Raw genomic sequence first — 16672 nt, forward strand, 5'->3', positions numbered from 1 at the left:
GGGCAGGGGGGGCGGGGGAACCCATATGTACACTCTCAACACCTTCACTACTATACGATAGGTGGTGCGGCGGCGCGGCGCTGGAGGGCAGGGGGAGGGGGAGGCGGGGAACCAGTAGCTTGTAGTTAAGACCAAAAAAACAACGATTAGGGGATCAGTACCTATCAAGTGTTGCACGTCAAATTCTGACTGATTTCTCGTGTGTGTGTGTGTGTGTGTGTGTGTGTGTGTGTGTGTGTGTGTGTGTGTGTGTGTGTGTGTGTGTGTGTGTGTGTGTGTGATAATTCTATCTAAGACTACACATTGTTTCGTAAAGTTGACTGTAGTAACATCAGGTTCCCCTCACCTCGGCGCCGGGCACCGCCGCGACACACAATAAAACGAGTGGAAACACAGGAAAAGGCTAACAAACGGAAAACAAATTATCGCCAGCGTAGGAAATAAGACCAAGAAACTGCGCCAGACTTACTACACTAGAGCGACCGCGTGGGAGGGTCGGGCGGCGCCTCGCCAAGGAAACGTGTCGCCCTCAGCGAGTGCATAGAAACAGAGGTAATGCTGAATTGTGTTCTGCCATCCACAACGAACCATGCAAGACGTGTCACCTCTGTGCAGTCACAAGTTACCGTTCTCCCCCCGGCGCCCCTAGTAGTCGGGGACAGCCGGGTCACGGGAGAAGCTCCTGACCGCCTTCACGGCAGAGCTTTACTGTTACGTCCTTAGATACATATATATATATTAAAGTATAACTCAGAAAATTACCCTGATTAAAGTTTTGAACAATTAAAACATTGAAAACTTTCGCGTCCGTGCGTGGCGTCACTCCGCACTGCCCCTGAGGGAGTGTAGCGCGCGGCCTACGCTCGCCCAGGCTCGGCGGCGCTGCACGGTGTGGCACCGCAAAGGTAGCGCCGGGCGGCCCCTTCCCGTGCTGTGCAGCTTTGCAGGGCGCTGCGTGGGACTGCACTGCGCTGCATGGCGCTGTGTGCCATGCACTACACGGCCCTGTGAGGTGTTGCATGGTGCTGTGTGGTGCTGCAAGGCGCTCAGGACACAGCATGGCGCCTGACGGGGCGGCACGGTGCATCGCCGAGCAGCGCCACACAGTGCTGTGCCGCGGCCCTGTGCGGGGCTGTCCTCAACTCGCCACTCCCTGGCCCAGCAACACTTTCATATCGAAAGAAATGAACTGCATAACGGAAAGAATCTGTAACGAATACTTTTTACGGTGTGGTCTGTCATGTATACTTAATGTAAGTTCCCATTCATCCTTCAAATATCACATACGGTATTTTATTTATTATGAAAATTATGCACCTACATTATTTATTTATTGTTACTTTCGACTTATTTATTTGTAATATTTATTGTTATCGGTTTTCTTCACCAATATCCTCACAGAATCATCACACAGCAGCGGGCCGGGCCGGGCCGCACACTCTCGCCACCGCAGCTGTCCTGACTTACACACTTTTATTGTTCAAAGAATCTATCAAGCGACAAGCAGAGGAGGGGGGAGGGGGAAGACCTGGAGGAAGGAGGGGAACAGGGGTGTGGGAGGATTGACGGGATTCTGGAGGAATGTGTGTGTGTGTGTGTGTGTGTGTGTGTGTGTGTGTGTGTGTGTGTGTGTGTGTGTGTGTGTGTGTGTGTGTGTGTGTGTGTGAGCATGTGTGTGTGTGTGTGTGTGTGTGTGTGTGTGTGTGTGTGTGTGTTTGGTCTTCCTCCAGAAACATTAAAGCTGGATACACTCTTAATTTGTCTAGTTGGTTCTCGCCCTCACAAGCGTCGCCTCCGCTACTGGAATGAGACACGTGGAACAACAGTCGGTTCCGATGTCATCCATTATTGACGCGCCGCGTTCGCCTCCTACTCAACACTTCACTCGGGTGTCGCATCACTCGGACGTGTTCAGGCCCACTCATTCCCGGCGGGCGGCGCTGCTCGCTGCTCACTGTTCTCGCTGCCACGGCGACGCCTCTGCCCTCCTCCTTATTGCTGAGGATCCTCATTGCGTGCACGGCAAGTGTCCGGGGCACTGCCAGCCCGTGGGTCAAGGTAACTTAGGTACGATACTAATGAATCTTTGGTTAAGGGGACAGTGACTCCCAGCCGATGGTGAGCCACACGCTGACGCCCCTCAGCCGCCGACCATGGCAGCGGCGAACTGACGAGGAGCGTCTTGGGCTCACCGAGAAGGAAACAGTCGCAGGTGGCGGGGCCACAAGTCCTGGAGAGCGAGGCTGGCCTGGCAGGGCGGGGCGGTGTGGGTGGGATGGGTGTGGTGGGTCGGGGCCACCTAAGTCAAGAGGTTGTGCTGGTTATCGGCATTGTACCACGAGTACATGTAGGGCATGGTGACGGGGGGCTTCATGTCTCCCCACGGGTGAGCGGCAAGCCCGGGGGAGGAGGCTGAGGGGGGAAGCGAGGAGAGGGGCGGGGGCAGGTGGTCTCCCACGGCCGTCGCCGCTTGAGAAGAGGAGCTGTGGCTGGACTGCTGCTGCTGAGACGACTGTTGTGACGGAGTCTGTGACGATGGACCCTGCTGCTGCTGCTGCTGCTGTTGTTGTTGTTGTTGCTGCTGCTGAGATGACCCCGAGGGCGAGGGTCCCTGGGAGGAGGCCCCGTGGGGAGTGCTGGCCATGCTGGTGTAAGGGTGGGAGGAGGGGGGACTCTGGGCAGCGGGCGGCGTGGGTGAAATGCTCTGCGGTGTAGATGAGGGCAGTGGCTGCCCTAGAGGCGAGGACCCCTCCAGCGGCGATCCTGCCAGGGGTGACCCGGGGGTGATGGGAGCCCCCATGGGTGTGCTGGGCCCGCTGCCGGTCTGGGCCGCCTTCATCAACTTCTTGTATTTACTCCGTCGGTTTTGGAACCAGATTTTGATCTGCAAAGAGAGAAGAAAGACATTAGCGTCTCCAAAGTCACCTTAAAGGGGTTCGTTGCTTCCTACAGCGTTTATATACGACTACCCCGCGTGAAGCAGGTGCGTGGGCGCGGGAGTGGGCGCGGGGAAGGGCGGGGCGGCGGCCACACATCAACAGTGGCCGCACGCCCACTGTCAGGCCGAGTCCCGGGCCCCCCACGTCACGCCCATCAGATAACACGGACGGGACGCCTGCGCCCCCAGATGTATGAGCTGTAATTATATGGTTATTCCTGCCCGCTCGACCATGGCGCCCGCTCCTGCCGCCGCCCACACCCCTTCCCACACCCACACTGCCACACCCACGGCCACACTGCCGCATCATCAGCTGCCGTGTCACATTGAACATCCTCCTACACTCCTACCGACACCACACCCACGCACATTGGCCCATAGCACCCATAGCCATTCCCAAATATCCTTAATTCTGCTCACACTGACGGCAAAACATTCACCCATACCTACCCCCCTCACACACACACACCTGCTGCTGCCCCGCGCCTCATAGTGTCACGTCCACACATCTACGCCAACAATTTTCATCCCCCTCACCTCCCCTTATAAGAAAGAGCCCCACACCAGTGCCTCCTTCCCCCTCCCCTCCCCCCATGCCCCCCACACATCCTCATTAGCTCCCCTAACTCCGCTTCTCTCGTCGTCACGAAGAATGCCGCTTTGTAACTACCTAATTACACTCCCTTCTTGCGTCCAGCCATTAAGCAAGGTAGCTAATTAGGAATTACCGGCAGGAATAATTGTATGCGAGACTGCAATACCTGTCGCCTTGCATACAGTAACTACGTCTAATTGGCTCGTTCAGCTGCGCACCTCGGTAGTTAGAGGCACGCGTGAGGACCGGCGATGAGGTGGTGTTGATGGCTCTTAGTGGCGGTGATGGAGGTGGTGGTGGTGGTGGTGATGGTGTTGGGTCGTGTGTCGTCATGTACGGTGGTGGATCATAACGAGGGACGACGATAGTGACGACGATACTGATGATGATGGTTAAAATAGTGATGGCAAAGAAGCGGAGAAGGAGGAATAGGAAGAGGGAAAAAGGGAGAAGGAAAAAAAATAAGGATAAGGAGGAAGAGAAGGAAGAAAAACAGGACGAAGGTGACGAAGAAGAAAAAGAAAAAGAAAAAGAAGAAGAAGAAAAAGAACAAGAAAAAAATAAAAGAGAAGAGGAGGATGAGGAAGAGGAAAACATGACCAGGTGCTAATCCTACGTCTCGCAATATAAAAAAAGCCGGGTTTATTATGTACTGTTTTCCTTCTTTCGACCATAAAACAAAATTACGCATGTACATTTTTTCACGCCTTCCTTCTTGGCATTCTCTTTTCTTTCTTGTTACATCCTCTTCATTCTTCTCTCCTTTCCTCTCCAGTTGCTGCCCTTCACTGTACATATATATTAACCATTAAACTCAATAACTTCACCGCCAGTCATAAATATTAATAAAACTTTCTCTTTCTAGTTTTATTCATATATGGTTAAAAAAAATATGTACCTTGTCTCGACTTGCGCCATTAGTTTCGTCACTCGGTTCTCCCTTTTTCTTTAGTTTGTTTGTTTGCAGGATTATAACAGACTTCGTTTAATGATTTTACAGATGCGGAACTGCTTTTGTGTTTGTTTCAGGCAAAGCTATACTCGTTATATATTCCGGGATCACTTGTTTGTAGTATATCATTTTCGTTTTCTTTAATATAATTCCTCTCCCTCCTCCTCCTCTTCTTCCCATTCTTTCTCTCACTACTTTTTCTGTTCAGACTCCTATTTACTTACTTTCGTCATCCTTCTCCATTTCTACCGTCTCTTTAAATTTCTTTTTGTTTCCTCTTTCTTCTCCTCCGTATCTTCTTTCTGTCATATTCTCCTCCTCCTCCTCCTTCTCCTCTTCTTCCTCCTCTTCCTTCCTCTCCTCCTTATCCTTTTCTTTATCTCTAACCTTAATTTTCATCGGGCAAAAATACACAAAGGGGGGAGTGGTTAGGCTGTGTGTGTGTGTGTGTGTGTGTGTGTGTGTGTGTGTGTGTGTGTGTGTGTGTGTGTGTGTGTGTGTTTTCCTCCCCAGGTAATGATAGGCCGGGCACAGGTGAGCTATGGGCCGACGAGGGTACACCTGCCCCGCCCTTGATGCCGCCCCTGATACCTGTACACACACACACACACACACACACATACACACACACACATGGGTTCTGATCATATGTCCACTTGTGTTGCAAAATAATAATAAAAAATAAAGGTGATTAAGATTGACTAATTGAAGAGGTGGAACGCAACGAGAGGCTGTGAGAGAGAAATAGATAGAAAGATAGATAGATAGATAGATAAATAGATAGATAGATAGGGAGAAAGTAAATAAGGCAAACAAAGACACAGATTAAGAAAACGATGTAACAAGAGAAGAGGGGAATGAGATGACGCAAAAGAAGAGAGGGAGAAGAGAGAGAAAGAGAGGGAAGTGAGAGGGCGGGAGTGGGAGGAGGTGGGAGGAGGGAAGTGAATGGTGTGTGTGTGGGAGAAGAAGTCGCCGAGTCTGTGTGTCCAGAATTTATGGGCGAAAATTACCTTTTGCTCGTAAATAGGAGGACGCTGAGTGTTTCTTGAATGGGGCGGTGAGAGAGAGAGGGACCCCATTCTCTCTCTCTCTCTCTCTCTCTCTCTCTCTCTCTCTCTCTCTCTCTCTGTTTTATCTTTTATTTCTCTACATATCCCTTGCCGTGTCTATTAATCTCTATATCTCAGCTCTCCCTCTCTCTTTCTCTCCCGCTATCTCTCTTCCTGTCTCTTTATCTCCGTCTCTTTCTCTCTCTAAATGCTCATAATCCCACGCTTTACGATAACTTCCTTGGCCTCGGGAAATCATTATCCAGTTCACAGTTACCTGCTAGACCGTCCTAAGCCTCCCCTTACCTGAGATGGCCAGGTGAGGTGAGGCAGCCCAGGTAGGAAGGGAGGGAACGAGGAAGGGAGAGAGGGAGAGAAGTAACCGTGTGAGTGAGTGGAGGGAAGCGGAGGATCAGAGAGAGATGGAAGGAGAGAGATGGAGAGGAACTGGGAGGGAGGTAGAGAGAAGGGAGATGGAGGGTAGTTGAGATAAGGGAGGAAAGGAAGTGAATGGAGGGAGGAAACTAATGAATAGGGTAAAATATCATGTAAACAAAAATAAGATAGAGAGTTAAGTATACTCTCTCTCTCTCTCTCTCTCTCTCTCTCTCTCTCTCTCTCACACGTACACACATTTACGCACGAACAGACAAATTTATGGATCAGCCAATGGTGAGGTTTTGATCAGCACCATAAATAGCGCAATGACCTCAAAAAACGGCACTGCTAACTACATGTATACCCGGTGGCTTGGAGCAGTGAACACCGAGAAGCCGTAAAATGTTCGTCAATACAGGAGGTGAAAGTGGGAACAGGTGAGAACAGGTGAGTTGAGTGTAAGTGAATATCCAATAACATCGAATTCCTCACCTCTACCGGGATTCAAGTGGCTTATAACAAGGCGCCACGCACTGCTCAATCTTTAAAGGGGGCAAGAAAAAGAAGAAGGAAAGCCATGCAACAAAGGAACGAGTTAGAATCCATAGGTATAAACATGCAAATCTAAGACAGCTATCTGGATAACATGATTTTGAGTGAAGAACTGGCGTGTGTTTGTGTGTGTGTGTGTTTGTGTGTGTGTGTGTGTGTGTGTGTGTGTGTGTGTGTGTGTGTGTGTGTGTGTGTGTGTGTGTGTGTGTGCGTGCAAGACCCGACCATTTACATATTTAGCATCGAGAATAGTTTAAGCGGAGAGTAAATTATGCAGTGCCCCAGAAAACCGAAACTGTGCGTGTGTGTGTGTGTGTGTGTGTGTGTGTGTGTGTGTGTGTGTGTGTGTGCTTATTTATTTGCATTAACATTTTACTAGACAGCGAAAATATTTAAGAGCAGGTAAGCACACACACACACACACACACACACACACACACACACACACACACACACACACACACACACACACACACACACACACACGGATCTTAACAGCTTTCTCTATACATTGCTCCGTTACCTTATGTCAAAGTTGGTTGGTCTCTCTCTTCCTCTCCCTCCTTCTCCCCTTCTCTCTCTCCCTGTCCCTCCCCTCCTCCACCCATTCCTCTCATTCTATTATCCCTTTCCTCTCCGCTTCGGGCCACCCCACTTCGTCCCCTAACCACCCTTTCACTCCGTCTACTCTTCCTTCTCCTCCTCCCTTTTCTCCCTTAGTCGCCCCCCTCCTTCCACCATCCTTCCTATTTTACATCTTTCTTTTTTAATATATCTCCCTCCCCATTCCCCTCCTCCCCCTCGGTCCGTCCCCATCCATCTTTTCTGTATATCCCTCCCTCCATCCCTCCCTTCTCTTCCCCTCCGCTGTCTCCCTACCAATTTCACTCCTCACTTCACCTATAGTTCCCAAATTACTGGGTGGCACAGGTAGGGATGGACTCTGATTGATAGGCCTGAGAGCGCCGGGTCCCTCGAGTCCCCCGCGGCGCCAGAAGCAACTGCGGCACTAAGCGAGGACGAGGAGGCGAGGACGAGAGGCGGCGGCTCCACAATGGGCGAGGGCCGTGTGTGGCTGGCCTCGATCTGCTCCTAAAGGTTTTAAAAGGTGGAGTCCGCGGAATGTTGTCTGCCACGTGTGTGTGTAGGGGGGGGTAGGGTTGTGTGTGTGTGTGTGGGGGGGGGGGGAGTATGGGTGAGTGTTGAGGATATATATATGTGTGTGTGTGTGTGTGTGTACAATCGTGTTGTCTATACAATCGAACAGCAGCCGTGGCCAAGGCGGGCGTACAAGACGGTAGTAACGCGATAAACACTTGAAAGAAATATGAAGCGATTGGGTTAAGAAAATCATGGGAAAACAACATTCCCTTTTTATGGATGGCGTCGTAAGAATGTCTGACAACCTCCTCCCACTCCTACTCCTCTGCCTTTCTCGCCTCGACTTGACTCCTCACCTCCTGCAGCTTATTTTTTCTTGCTCGACGCCTCACTCCCTGCCTGGACTTGACGGCTTAGCACACCTCAATAACACTAACCTAACCTGACTCTTCATCTCCAGTACCATTAGTCTTGCTCGACACCTCACTCACTAAGGCACAACACGCATCAAGAACACTAAGCAAACCTGATTCTTCACCTCTTGTGGGATTATTCTTCCTCAACGTCTCACTCACCACCTCGACGGCTCAATACACCCTCAGCAACACAAACACAAGCAAGCACAAATCAACACAACAAGCATTCCAGTACATCCCTGTTGCTTGTGATTTTAACGGGGTCATTTACTTACACTATCTGGTATGGTGTTTTGGGAGTATATTCGTGTTTTGTCGTTAATAATGAATAAGGGTGATTTTTTTTGTGTGTGTGTATGAGAGAGAGAGAGAGAGAGAGAGAGAGAGAGAGAGAGAGAGAGAGAGAGAGAGAGAGAGAGAAAACAGACAGAGCAACAAATGGGACAAACGAAAACAACACCTGACAAGTTGATACGTGAAGATAGCGAGCGGTGAGGAAAAGTATAAGGAAAGATAAGCTAAATCTCTCGCAGGTCTTGTACCCGAGCAATGCGTGGTGACCCGGAGAGAGATAAGGCCGCTGCGTACCCATAGACACCTGCCGCGCTCAAGGTGAATGGAATTAAAGAGAGATGAAGTGACAGTGTGCTATGAGCCAATATGTGTGTGTTGAGCAAGATATCTGTTTTTCTACTGATTCTATTCCTGCATTTTTTTTTTCGTTTTAGCTTTTTTCTCCTTTATCTTTAACCGATCTATTGCTTGCTATCTATTTTTTCTAATGATTCTGTTTTTGCATATTTTTTTCGTTTCAGCTTTTTCTCTCTTTTTTGTTAACTGATTTATTGTTGCTCTGCTAGATGTTTCCTCTTCCTCTTCTACTTCTAAATTCCATCGAGTTTCACGTGAGTTAGAGAGACGAAGTAACGATATGGATGAAGAAAGATAAAGATATAGATATTTTCCTACTGATTCTACACCTGCATTATTATTCGTCTCATCTTTCTTTTTTTCTCTCTCTCTCTCTCTCTCTCTCTCTCTCTGTTCCTCTCCTACATCTAAATTTCATCGAGTTTCGCGGCGCTTTGTTCTATTATTCACGCTAACTGACTCGTGAAGAATACTAATCAAAGTGACTAACCAATGTATTCTTACAGCAAACACTATATTTTGAATTTTCGACCTCATTAAATTTAACAGGTAGTCCTCGAGGCAAGAATATCATGATTGTAGAGATATACTGCTGCAGAAAATTCCTTTTAACCTCACATCAGAAGGTACCCGATAGTCTTCAGCGCTTCAAAACTTTAAATGCCCGTTAGAACTGAGACAACATTCCAGCCATGCAGTCACTCCACCATGAATGACACTAAATTTTCCCTGTATTTAAACACTCTGGCAATGTCCTCACTACGGTTACTAAGTGAAAAATCTATATTTCAGCTTCTACCAAATAAGCTTTGTCTATATAACTGGACCTTCAGCTTCGCCCCAATCCTTCTCCCCTTCCCAGACAACAGTTCTATGAAAGCACCTCCCTCGCCCCTTACTCATCCTCCATCTATCCTCCAAATACGTTTTTCATATGTGGCTGCTGGCTCCACAAGCACAGAACTTCTAAACATGATAAGAGTCTAAAGTCCTCATGTCTCACTGTCTTCAGCCTCTCCCAATCAGCTACTATTTTGATTCAGATGCTATCTTCTCCTTCTGGTGCAAGTAAGTGCCTGATGATACGAGAACGAGGGACTTCCCTGCTAAAGATCTGAGTTACTGAGCGAGGCTTCGTGGTCAGAGCTGAGAGGGATCGCATCTGGCTGGCTTGCTGAGGATTAAGTCCGGCCAGCGACAAGACAGGCTTCGGCGGTGGACTGGCATGTGGAAGTAAATGTGGCAAAGGAGATTAAGGAAAGGGTTATCGGGGCTAGGAGGATTGGGTGGCAGCGGCTATGGCAGACGGGGAGAACACGAGGAATGAGAGAGCATAGCATCCCTGTGATATGACTTGGTGTGATTTTTGAAAGTTTAGCAGCAGGCGATGGCGGAGTGCATGCATGGCTAGCGTGCAGGAAGACGTCTTCAGAGACAAGTGTTCGAGCTGCAGCAACTATCATTTTGCTCCTACGCATTCAAGTGGACGAAGTCATAATTCTGTTGCGACCAATCATCAGCTTCGATTTCTGTATCATGCAGGTGAAGAAGTGGCGAGGTTATTGATTTATTGAGCTAAGTAGTCATGGCACCGAAAGAGCAATGATGCATGGGAGGTGTCTTCTGAGTCGCTACACCCACCGACGACTTGCTTTTCTTAACTCCCATGCAAAAGGTCAGGGGTCGCAAGTATGCAGCGTCCTACAGTTCCTAATGTTATATCCTTTCCTTATATCCTTGTGTATCCTTGGGTATGACGGACAAGCGGGGCGTCGAGACAGATACACGAGTCTAAGGATGCAGCAGTGAAAATGTTCTTCCGGGTCAACACTGTATGGGACTCACCAACCGTCAACACCGAAATGTATAGGCAGCAGATGTAGATAGTTATGTCATTTCCTTATATCCTTGGGTGTGACGGATAAGCGGATCGTCGAGGGAGATGAATGAGGGTCTAAAGATGAGTAAAAAAATATATATCCTCTCGCCGCAACACTGTATGGAACTCAACCACCAGACACAACACCAAAACTTATATATACAGGCACCGGTGACTTGGACTTAAATCAAACCAATAGACAGGCAATTTAATAGACATATGAATAAGATAATCGGCATACATATTGGCAGCGACACACATCCACACACACACGAGAGACACGATGACTCACACAGCAAATAAACACAGACAATAACGCCTCTAGTCCTTCCTCAATTCGGTAATGTATCCTTCATTCCCGCGGTAAAAAGTCAGCTTGTACGTTCCCCGCCGAGCCGTCCAATAGCCGCCATCACTACAATAATTCTTCGCCATTAGTAGAAAATCGGGGCAATAAATTTGATTCTGTATTAATTAAGAGTCTCAGGTGGGCGGGGCAGGTGAGGCGGGGCAATTAGCGGCAGATTCATGGTCGGGTTTAGGGTCGTCCCGGCGCGCCGATAATTGCTCGCCGTGTGCCGCTAATGACCGCCTCACGCCCCGCCAATGGCACCCGAGGCTCTGATTGGTCACGATTTATTCCTATCAATGACCCATGACTTTCATCACCTCGGCTACAGATGATTCTCCTCCACGCCCACCGCTGAAGAAGTCACTGGTAATATTTTGTTGTTTTTGGTTTTCCTTAATTCCCTTTTGAGTATGAATAAAAATATGCATCGGAAATTCATACATACCTATTCCCCTATCTACCCATCTGTCTATCTGTTTTCCTGTCTATCTATCTATCACTAGTAATAATCTCTCTATCACTAGTAATAATTATCTTGGTTTTTCTTCGCTTTTGAGTACGAATAAAAATATACATCGGCAATTCATACATACTTATTTCCCTTTCTACCTATCTGGCTATTTGTTTACCTGTCTATCTATCTACTTGAGTTTGTTTATTTGTTTATATTAAGAAAAAAAAAACGGAAGCAGATCGTCTAAGAAATTTATACATATCTTTATCTACCTATCAATCTATATTTATGCATTTTTTATTTCTCTATATAATGAAAAACAGCATCGGGTCGTCTAACACATTTGTACATACCTATTTCTCTATCTACCTACCTATCTATTAACTGTCTATCTATCTATCTATCTATGTTTATTTATACGTCTATATCAAAAACGGCATCGGGTCGTCTAGTAAATCATGGCCAATTCCCGCCTCAGGACCTCCGTGTGTTAACTTCATAAGCAAATAAATAAAAAAAAACCACTTGATTAATGAGTCTGACCGAGCCGCCACGTGTGTAAATGACAGCTGCAAATGACAGGTATAAATGACAGGTGTGAATGGCGACATGCATTAATACCACGTTAATTCCGATCCAGCAATGTGATGGCGCCTGGCATGCCGCTGGGGAATTAGTGGGCGGAGGAATAATGTGTGACAAAAGCAATCTGACGACACAAATAGTTAACAGATGAAGAAAGAAATCAGGCAAAATAGATAGTGATTGTTGCGTGCGTGTGTGTGTTGATTGTGATTGTTAGTGGCACGGGGATTTTTGTAATAGGGTACGACTCCTATTTTTAGAGTAATGGAAGCTTCTCAAGGACGAAAAAAGAATAATTGAGAGAAAAAAGTCCGCTAATCACTGCCCCTATGAATGTGTATAGATGAGTGGCCAAAAGAAAGGTCAGGTTAATTTGGAAAGGTGTCTTGATGCTCTCCTCCCTCTCTTGGTACCTCCTCTTTCTCCTCCTCCTCCTCCTCCTCCTTCTTCTCTATCTTTAACTGCTATTTCGCGTATTCAACCCTAAGAAGCTGTTTCTATAAGGGTGACTTGTTTGGCGACCTCCATCTAAAGCCAGTTCACTTTTTTTTTTTTATCTTTTTGTTCATAATGCTCAGATTTTTCTTCGTCTTCTTGTATCTCGTTGTTTTTCTCTCAGTTTATATTTATTCTTCTCTGCTTTCTGCTCTTCTTTCCCTTTTCTGTATGCATGCCATCCTCTTTTTCCACTTCGTCTTTCTCCTTGTCTTTTACTCCTTCTTCTTCTTCCCCTTCTTCCTTCATTTTTCTTTTACTTTTTTCTTTTTTCTTCCTCGTCTGCATCGTCTTCCTCTTCCTCCTCCTCCTCCTCTTCGTCCTTGTTCTGCTCCTCCTCTTCCTCCTCCTCCTCCTCCTCCTCCTCCTCCTCGCGTCTGTCTGTGCTCGGAGTCTTCCCAAAGTATCGCTGATGCTGATCTAAAATTCGAACACGCGACGCCGCGAAGAAAGATTTTGTCTCGAAAACTTTTGGAAACGATCAAGTCGAGGGATTTCTTTTTGCGGCAATACATTTCCCTACGACGACGTGTGTGTGTGTGTGTGTGTGTGTGTGTGTGTTCATTATCAAAACGACTACGCACACATTCCGTTTTCCTTTCCACAATATTTCTGGTTCCTCGCTTTCAACTACTACAACACACACACACACACACACACACACACACACACACACACACACGCCATCCATATTCAAAAGCGGACAATTAGGAGGTCTTTTGCCCGTCCTGCTGCGAGCCACGACACCCGCCTCCTGCTTTCCCTCTGCTCTTTGTCTCGTTCGTTTTCATTTCGTCCTTTTGGGGAGGCAGAACGCACCTACCGCCTCGCCCTCACCTGCAAAACTACACCCCCTTAAGCGTCACCTGCTGGGCGTGAGGCGGTGAGGGATGAGAGGTGGATATAAGGGTCATGGTATATATCTTTCCCATGGCTTAGTGCTCCTTGCTTCGCCACCGTCGCCGTCCGTCTCCCGGTTCATGTTAGGTCACAGCGGCGATCTAAACATTAAGAAAACGCCCGGTCTGAACTTTGCCGCATTTTTCATTTAAATTCGGTGCGTTGCCGGTCGAGTCTATCTGTCAGGAGGAGGGGTGGGGGTGGTAGGTGGATGGGGGATGGAGAGATGCTGTTGTTGCTGTTGTTGTTGTTGCTGTTGCAGAGGCTTCGAGTTTACGTCCGTTCGTGGCTTTTCCGTCGCGTTTCGTCCGCCGGCACAGGACTCAAATCAGACCATATCGTTCGCCTTCGTATAGCAAAAAGTAGAAGATAAAAAAAAAGACAGAAAACAAAAACAACAACGGGCAAATGTTTACTTCTGTTTTCTGCATCTAGTTCCATGTTTCGGAAAGTTGTGTTTTTCGTTTACGTTTTTTTCTCATTCGGCTCTGTGATTGAGTGTAACTGAAGTTGGTGGAGGAGGTGGTGGTGGTGGAGGTGGAGGAAGTGATGGTGTGTGGAAGATGAGGGCGGGGGAGGTGGTGAAGACGAGATGAGGTGAGGAGAGAGAGGAAGAAGAGAAGAAGTGAAGGGATTATGTGCAAGAAGAGAGGAAACGAAAATAAGAGAAAGGAGAAGCAAGGGAGAGGGAGAAAGGAAGAAATAAAGACAGAGGAGAGGAAGGGAGATAAATAAAGAGAGAAGGGATGTAGCGGCGAGAGGAAAGGTGCAGAGAGTGAGTAGCAATGAGGATGGAGGGAGGGATGAAGAGGGATGGAGGGAGAAGGAATGACGGTAAAAAGGGAGATGGATAGGAGTAGAAAGGTGGAGAGAGAGATAGGGAGGGAAGATGGAGGGATAGCGGAGGACTGAGAGAGAGGAGGGAGAGAAATGATAAAGATGGAGGGAGGAGAAGGAATAGTACAGAAAAAAGAGGAGAGGTGTTAGAAGGAAGGAAGAGTAAATGGAGATGAGAAGGAGGAGGAAGAGGAGAGAAAACAAGAAATAGGATGAGGGGCAGAGGAAGGGGAGGAAAGGAGGGAGGGAGGAAAATGAGAGGTAGAAGGAGGAGGAGGAGGAGGAGGAGGAGGAGGATGGTCTTGCCGGTGGGATTCATCAGTATGGATGACTGGATGCTGCTCTCTGCTACCCATATTACGCCCCACCACCACCACCATTACCACCACCACCACCACCACCACCACCAGCATCATCATCTCTACCGTACTACCATCCCCGTTGCTGCTCTTGTTGTTGTTGTTTTATGGTTGTTCTCTTCTTTGGAATGGTATAGTAGCATCTGTCTCTCCACCTACACCACTACTCCACCACCACAACCACCCCTACTACCACAATCACCTACAGCCGCCCTCAACAACCCATACCATCTCTGCAACGACCATTACTATTGCTGTTGTTGTTGTTGTTGTTGTTACTCATGTTATTCACTGCAGTACTAAATCAGCCTTTACTCTACGTCTGACACTATACGTATAAACTTCCACTAGTCGCCCAGTGTCCTCCCTAATCAGTCATCCATGTACGTGCATCTTGACCTCTTCCATCCCCCCTAACGGTCACTAATGGATGGGCAGGGACACGGAGCGACACTGAAAAGTCTCCTACATCGGCAAGAACAAGACGCTCCCGACATGAGTAACAGCACGTCAGCAAAGCGGTGGCAGTCGAATAATTAGAGCCAGAAAAAAAAAAAAAAAAAGGAGAGCTTCAAGAAAATGTCACCGAACGCGGACAAACAGCGACACGGCAGACAAATCGACTCCAGGTAAGACAGCAACAGGAGCCACAGGAGGAGTAAGGCGACCAGGAGGGAAGATGAAGGATGCGGAGAAGGAGAAGTAAGGAATGTGTGTGTGTGGGGGGGGGGGGGGAGCAGGAGAGGAGAACTAGTTGGAGGGAAGAGAAAGCAAAAAAAGACCCAGGAATTGAATAAGCGGGCAGCAACATGGGAGACAGCAGAGAGCACTAACACTAAAGACAGCAGGGAGGGAGGAAAACAGGGATAGTAACAGGAAAAGTGGCAGCAATCACAGGAAAAGAAGAGGAACGTAGGAATAACCAGGAAACAAAGAAAAAGTGAAAAAAGAAACAAGGAAACAACGAGGAAAAGAAACAGCAGGGAAGGAGTAACAGGGAAGCGGCAGCAGGTTATGAGCGACAGAGGGAAGAAGGAGGAGGAGGAGGAGGAGGAGGAGGAGCTCGGCCAGGCGGGTCAGAGGAGAGGGACGGCGGCGGCGGTGGTGGCGGTGACTGGCGGGCCCGTAATGAACGCGGCCCGACACTTCGTTAACGGAGATGATGACAGACTCGCCGCGGGTGTGTGGACGAGCCCCCCATCCCCCCTTTCTCTCTCTCTCTCTCTCTCTCTCTCTCTCTCTCTCTCTCAACGCCATTTTTTCATACTTTTGATATCTTTATACACTTCTCTATCTTAGGCCTCTCGCAACACCTCATGTCCCCCTCTGCAACACTACCCACATCTTTGTTATTCGTCGTGAATGTGTTGCTGATCCTCCAGTCACGTGCTAGTGTGTTGCTGTCATGGAATAAGTAAGTTTAGTCTGATGCGTTGCAGTTTTATTTTTTTTTATGAGCAACTTGATTTGTCACACTTTATTGCAGGTTTCTCGGCTTTGTCCTACATCCGGGTGCGGTGACGAGCAAGAGGACTAGTAATGCCGGGACGAATGTTGTGCTCACATACTTCCAAGGCAGAGAAGTTAACCAGAGTATACGGAAGGGCAAAATGCGAATACAGTTACTACGAAGGGAACACTTAGACGGGATCATTAACAAAAAAATGCATAATTGGTTTGTACGTATATGTGTGTGTGTGTGTGTGTGTGTGTGTGTGTGTGTGTAAACAATTCCTACAAATCCATGGTGTTTGCATTAAAGTAGTCCAAAGGCCCCCCCCCCCCCCAACACACACACACACATCTTCCCCTCCTAAAACGGGCCAAAGAAACCCCGAGGTGGAGCATGCCAAGGCGATGCCCTGACCTGGAAACTTGATAAAAGAGGAAAGGAAAGCTTGTCATTACGTTCATGCAAGGCGAGGCAGCCATGCGGCCGCGAGGACCGGGCTGCGCCATGTGGCCATGACGGCCTGCCCTGCAGGCACGGGGCCACGAGGACAGGGGCTGCGGCCACGGCCAGGCCCTGCAGTGGACAGTAGCGGCACCAGCATTCCTCCTACATCACGGCGACGCGGCCCAGCGAACCCTTTACACGCCCTGCTCCCAGGCGAACCATTAAATTACCTCCCTGACCCCCACCCCCCTCACCCTACACACCCTGCCGCCTGGCGTG

The 16672-nt window shown here is 48.3% G+C and overlaps 1 protein-coding gene across 1 annotated transcript in view; it reads right to left on the reverse strand.

The window, feature by feature from the left end:
* Positions 1-206: 206 nt before the first annotated feature.
* The window catches only part of LOC126998605 (homeotic protein distal-less-like), a 60126-nt gene continuing 43660 nt past the window's right edge, over positions 207-16672 (reverse strand). The window contains exon 4 of the mRNA XM_050860516.1: positions 207-2884. Within this exon, the coding sequence (XP_050716473.1) occupies positions 2300-2884 (585 nt within the window). The 3' untranslated portion in view covers positions 207-2299. The remainder of the gene's footprint in view (positions 2885-16672) is intronic.

Source organism: Eriocheir sinensis, chromosome 14 (genome assembly GCF_024679095.1).
Source record: "Eriocheir sinensis breed Jianghai 21 chromosome 14, ASM2467909v1, whole genome shotgun sequence".
Classification (NCBI taxonomy): Eukaryota; Metazoa; Arthropoda; class Malacostraca; order Decapoda; family Varunidae; genus Eriocheir; species Eriocheir sinensis.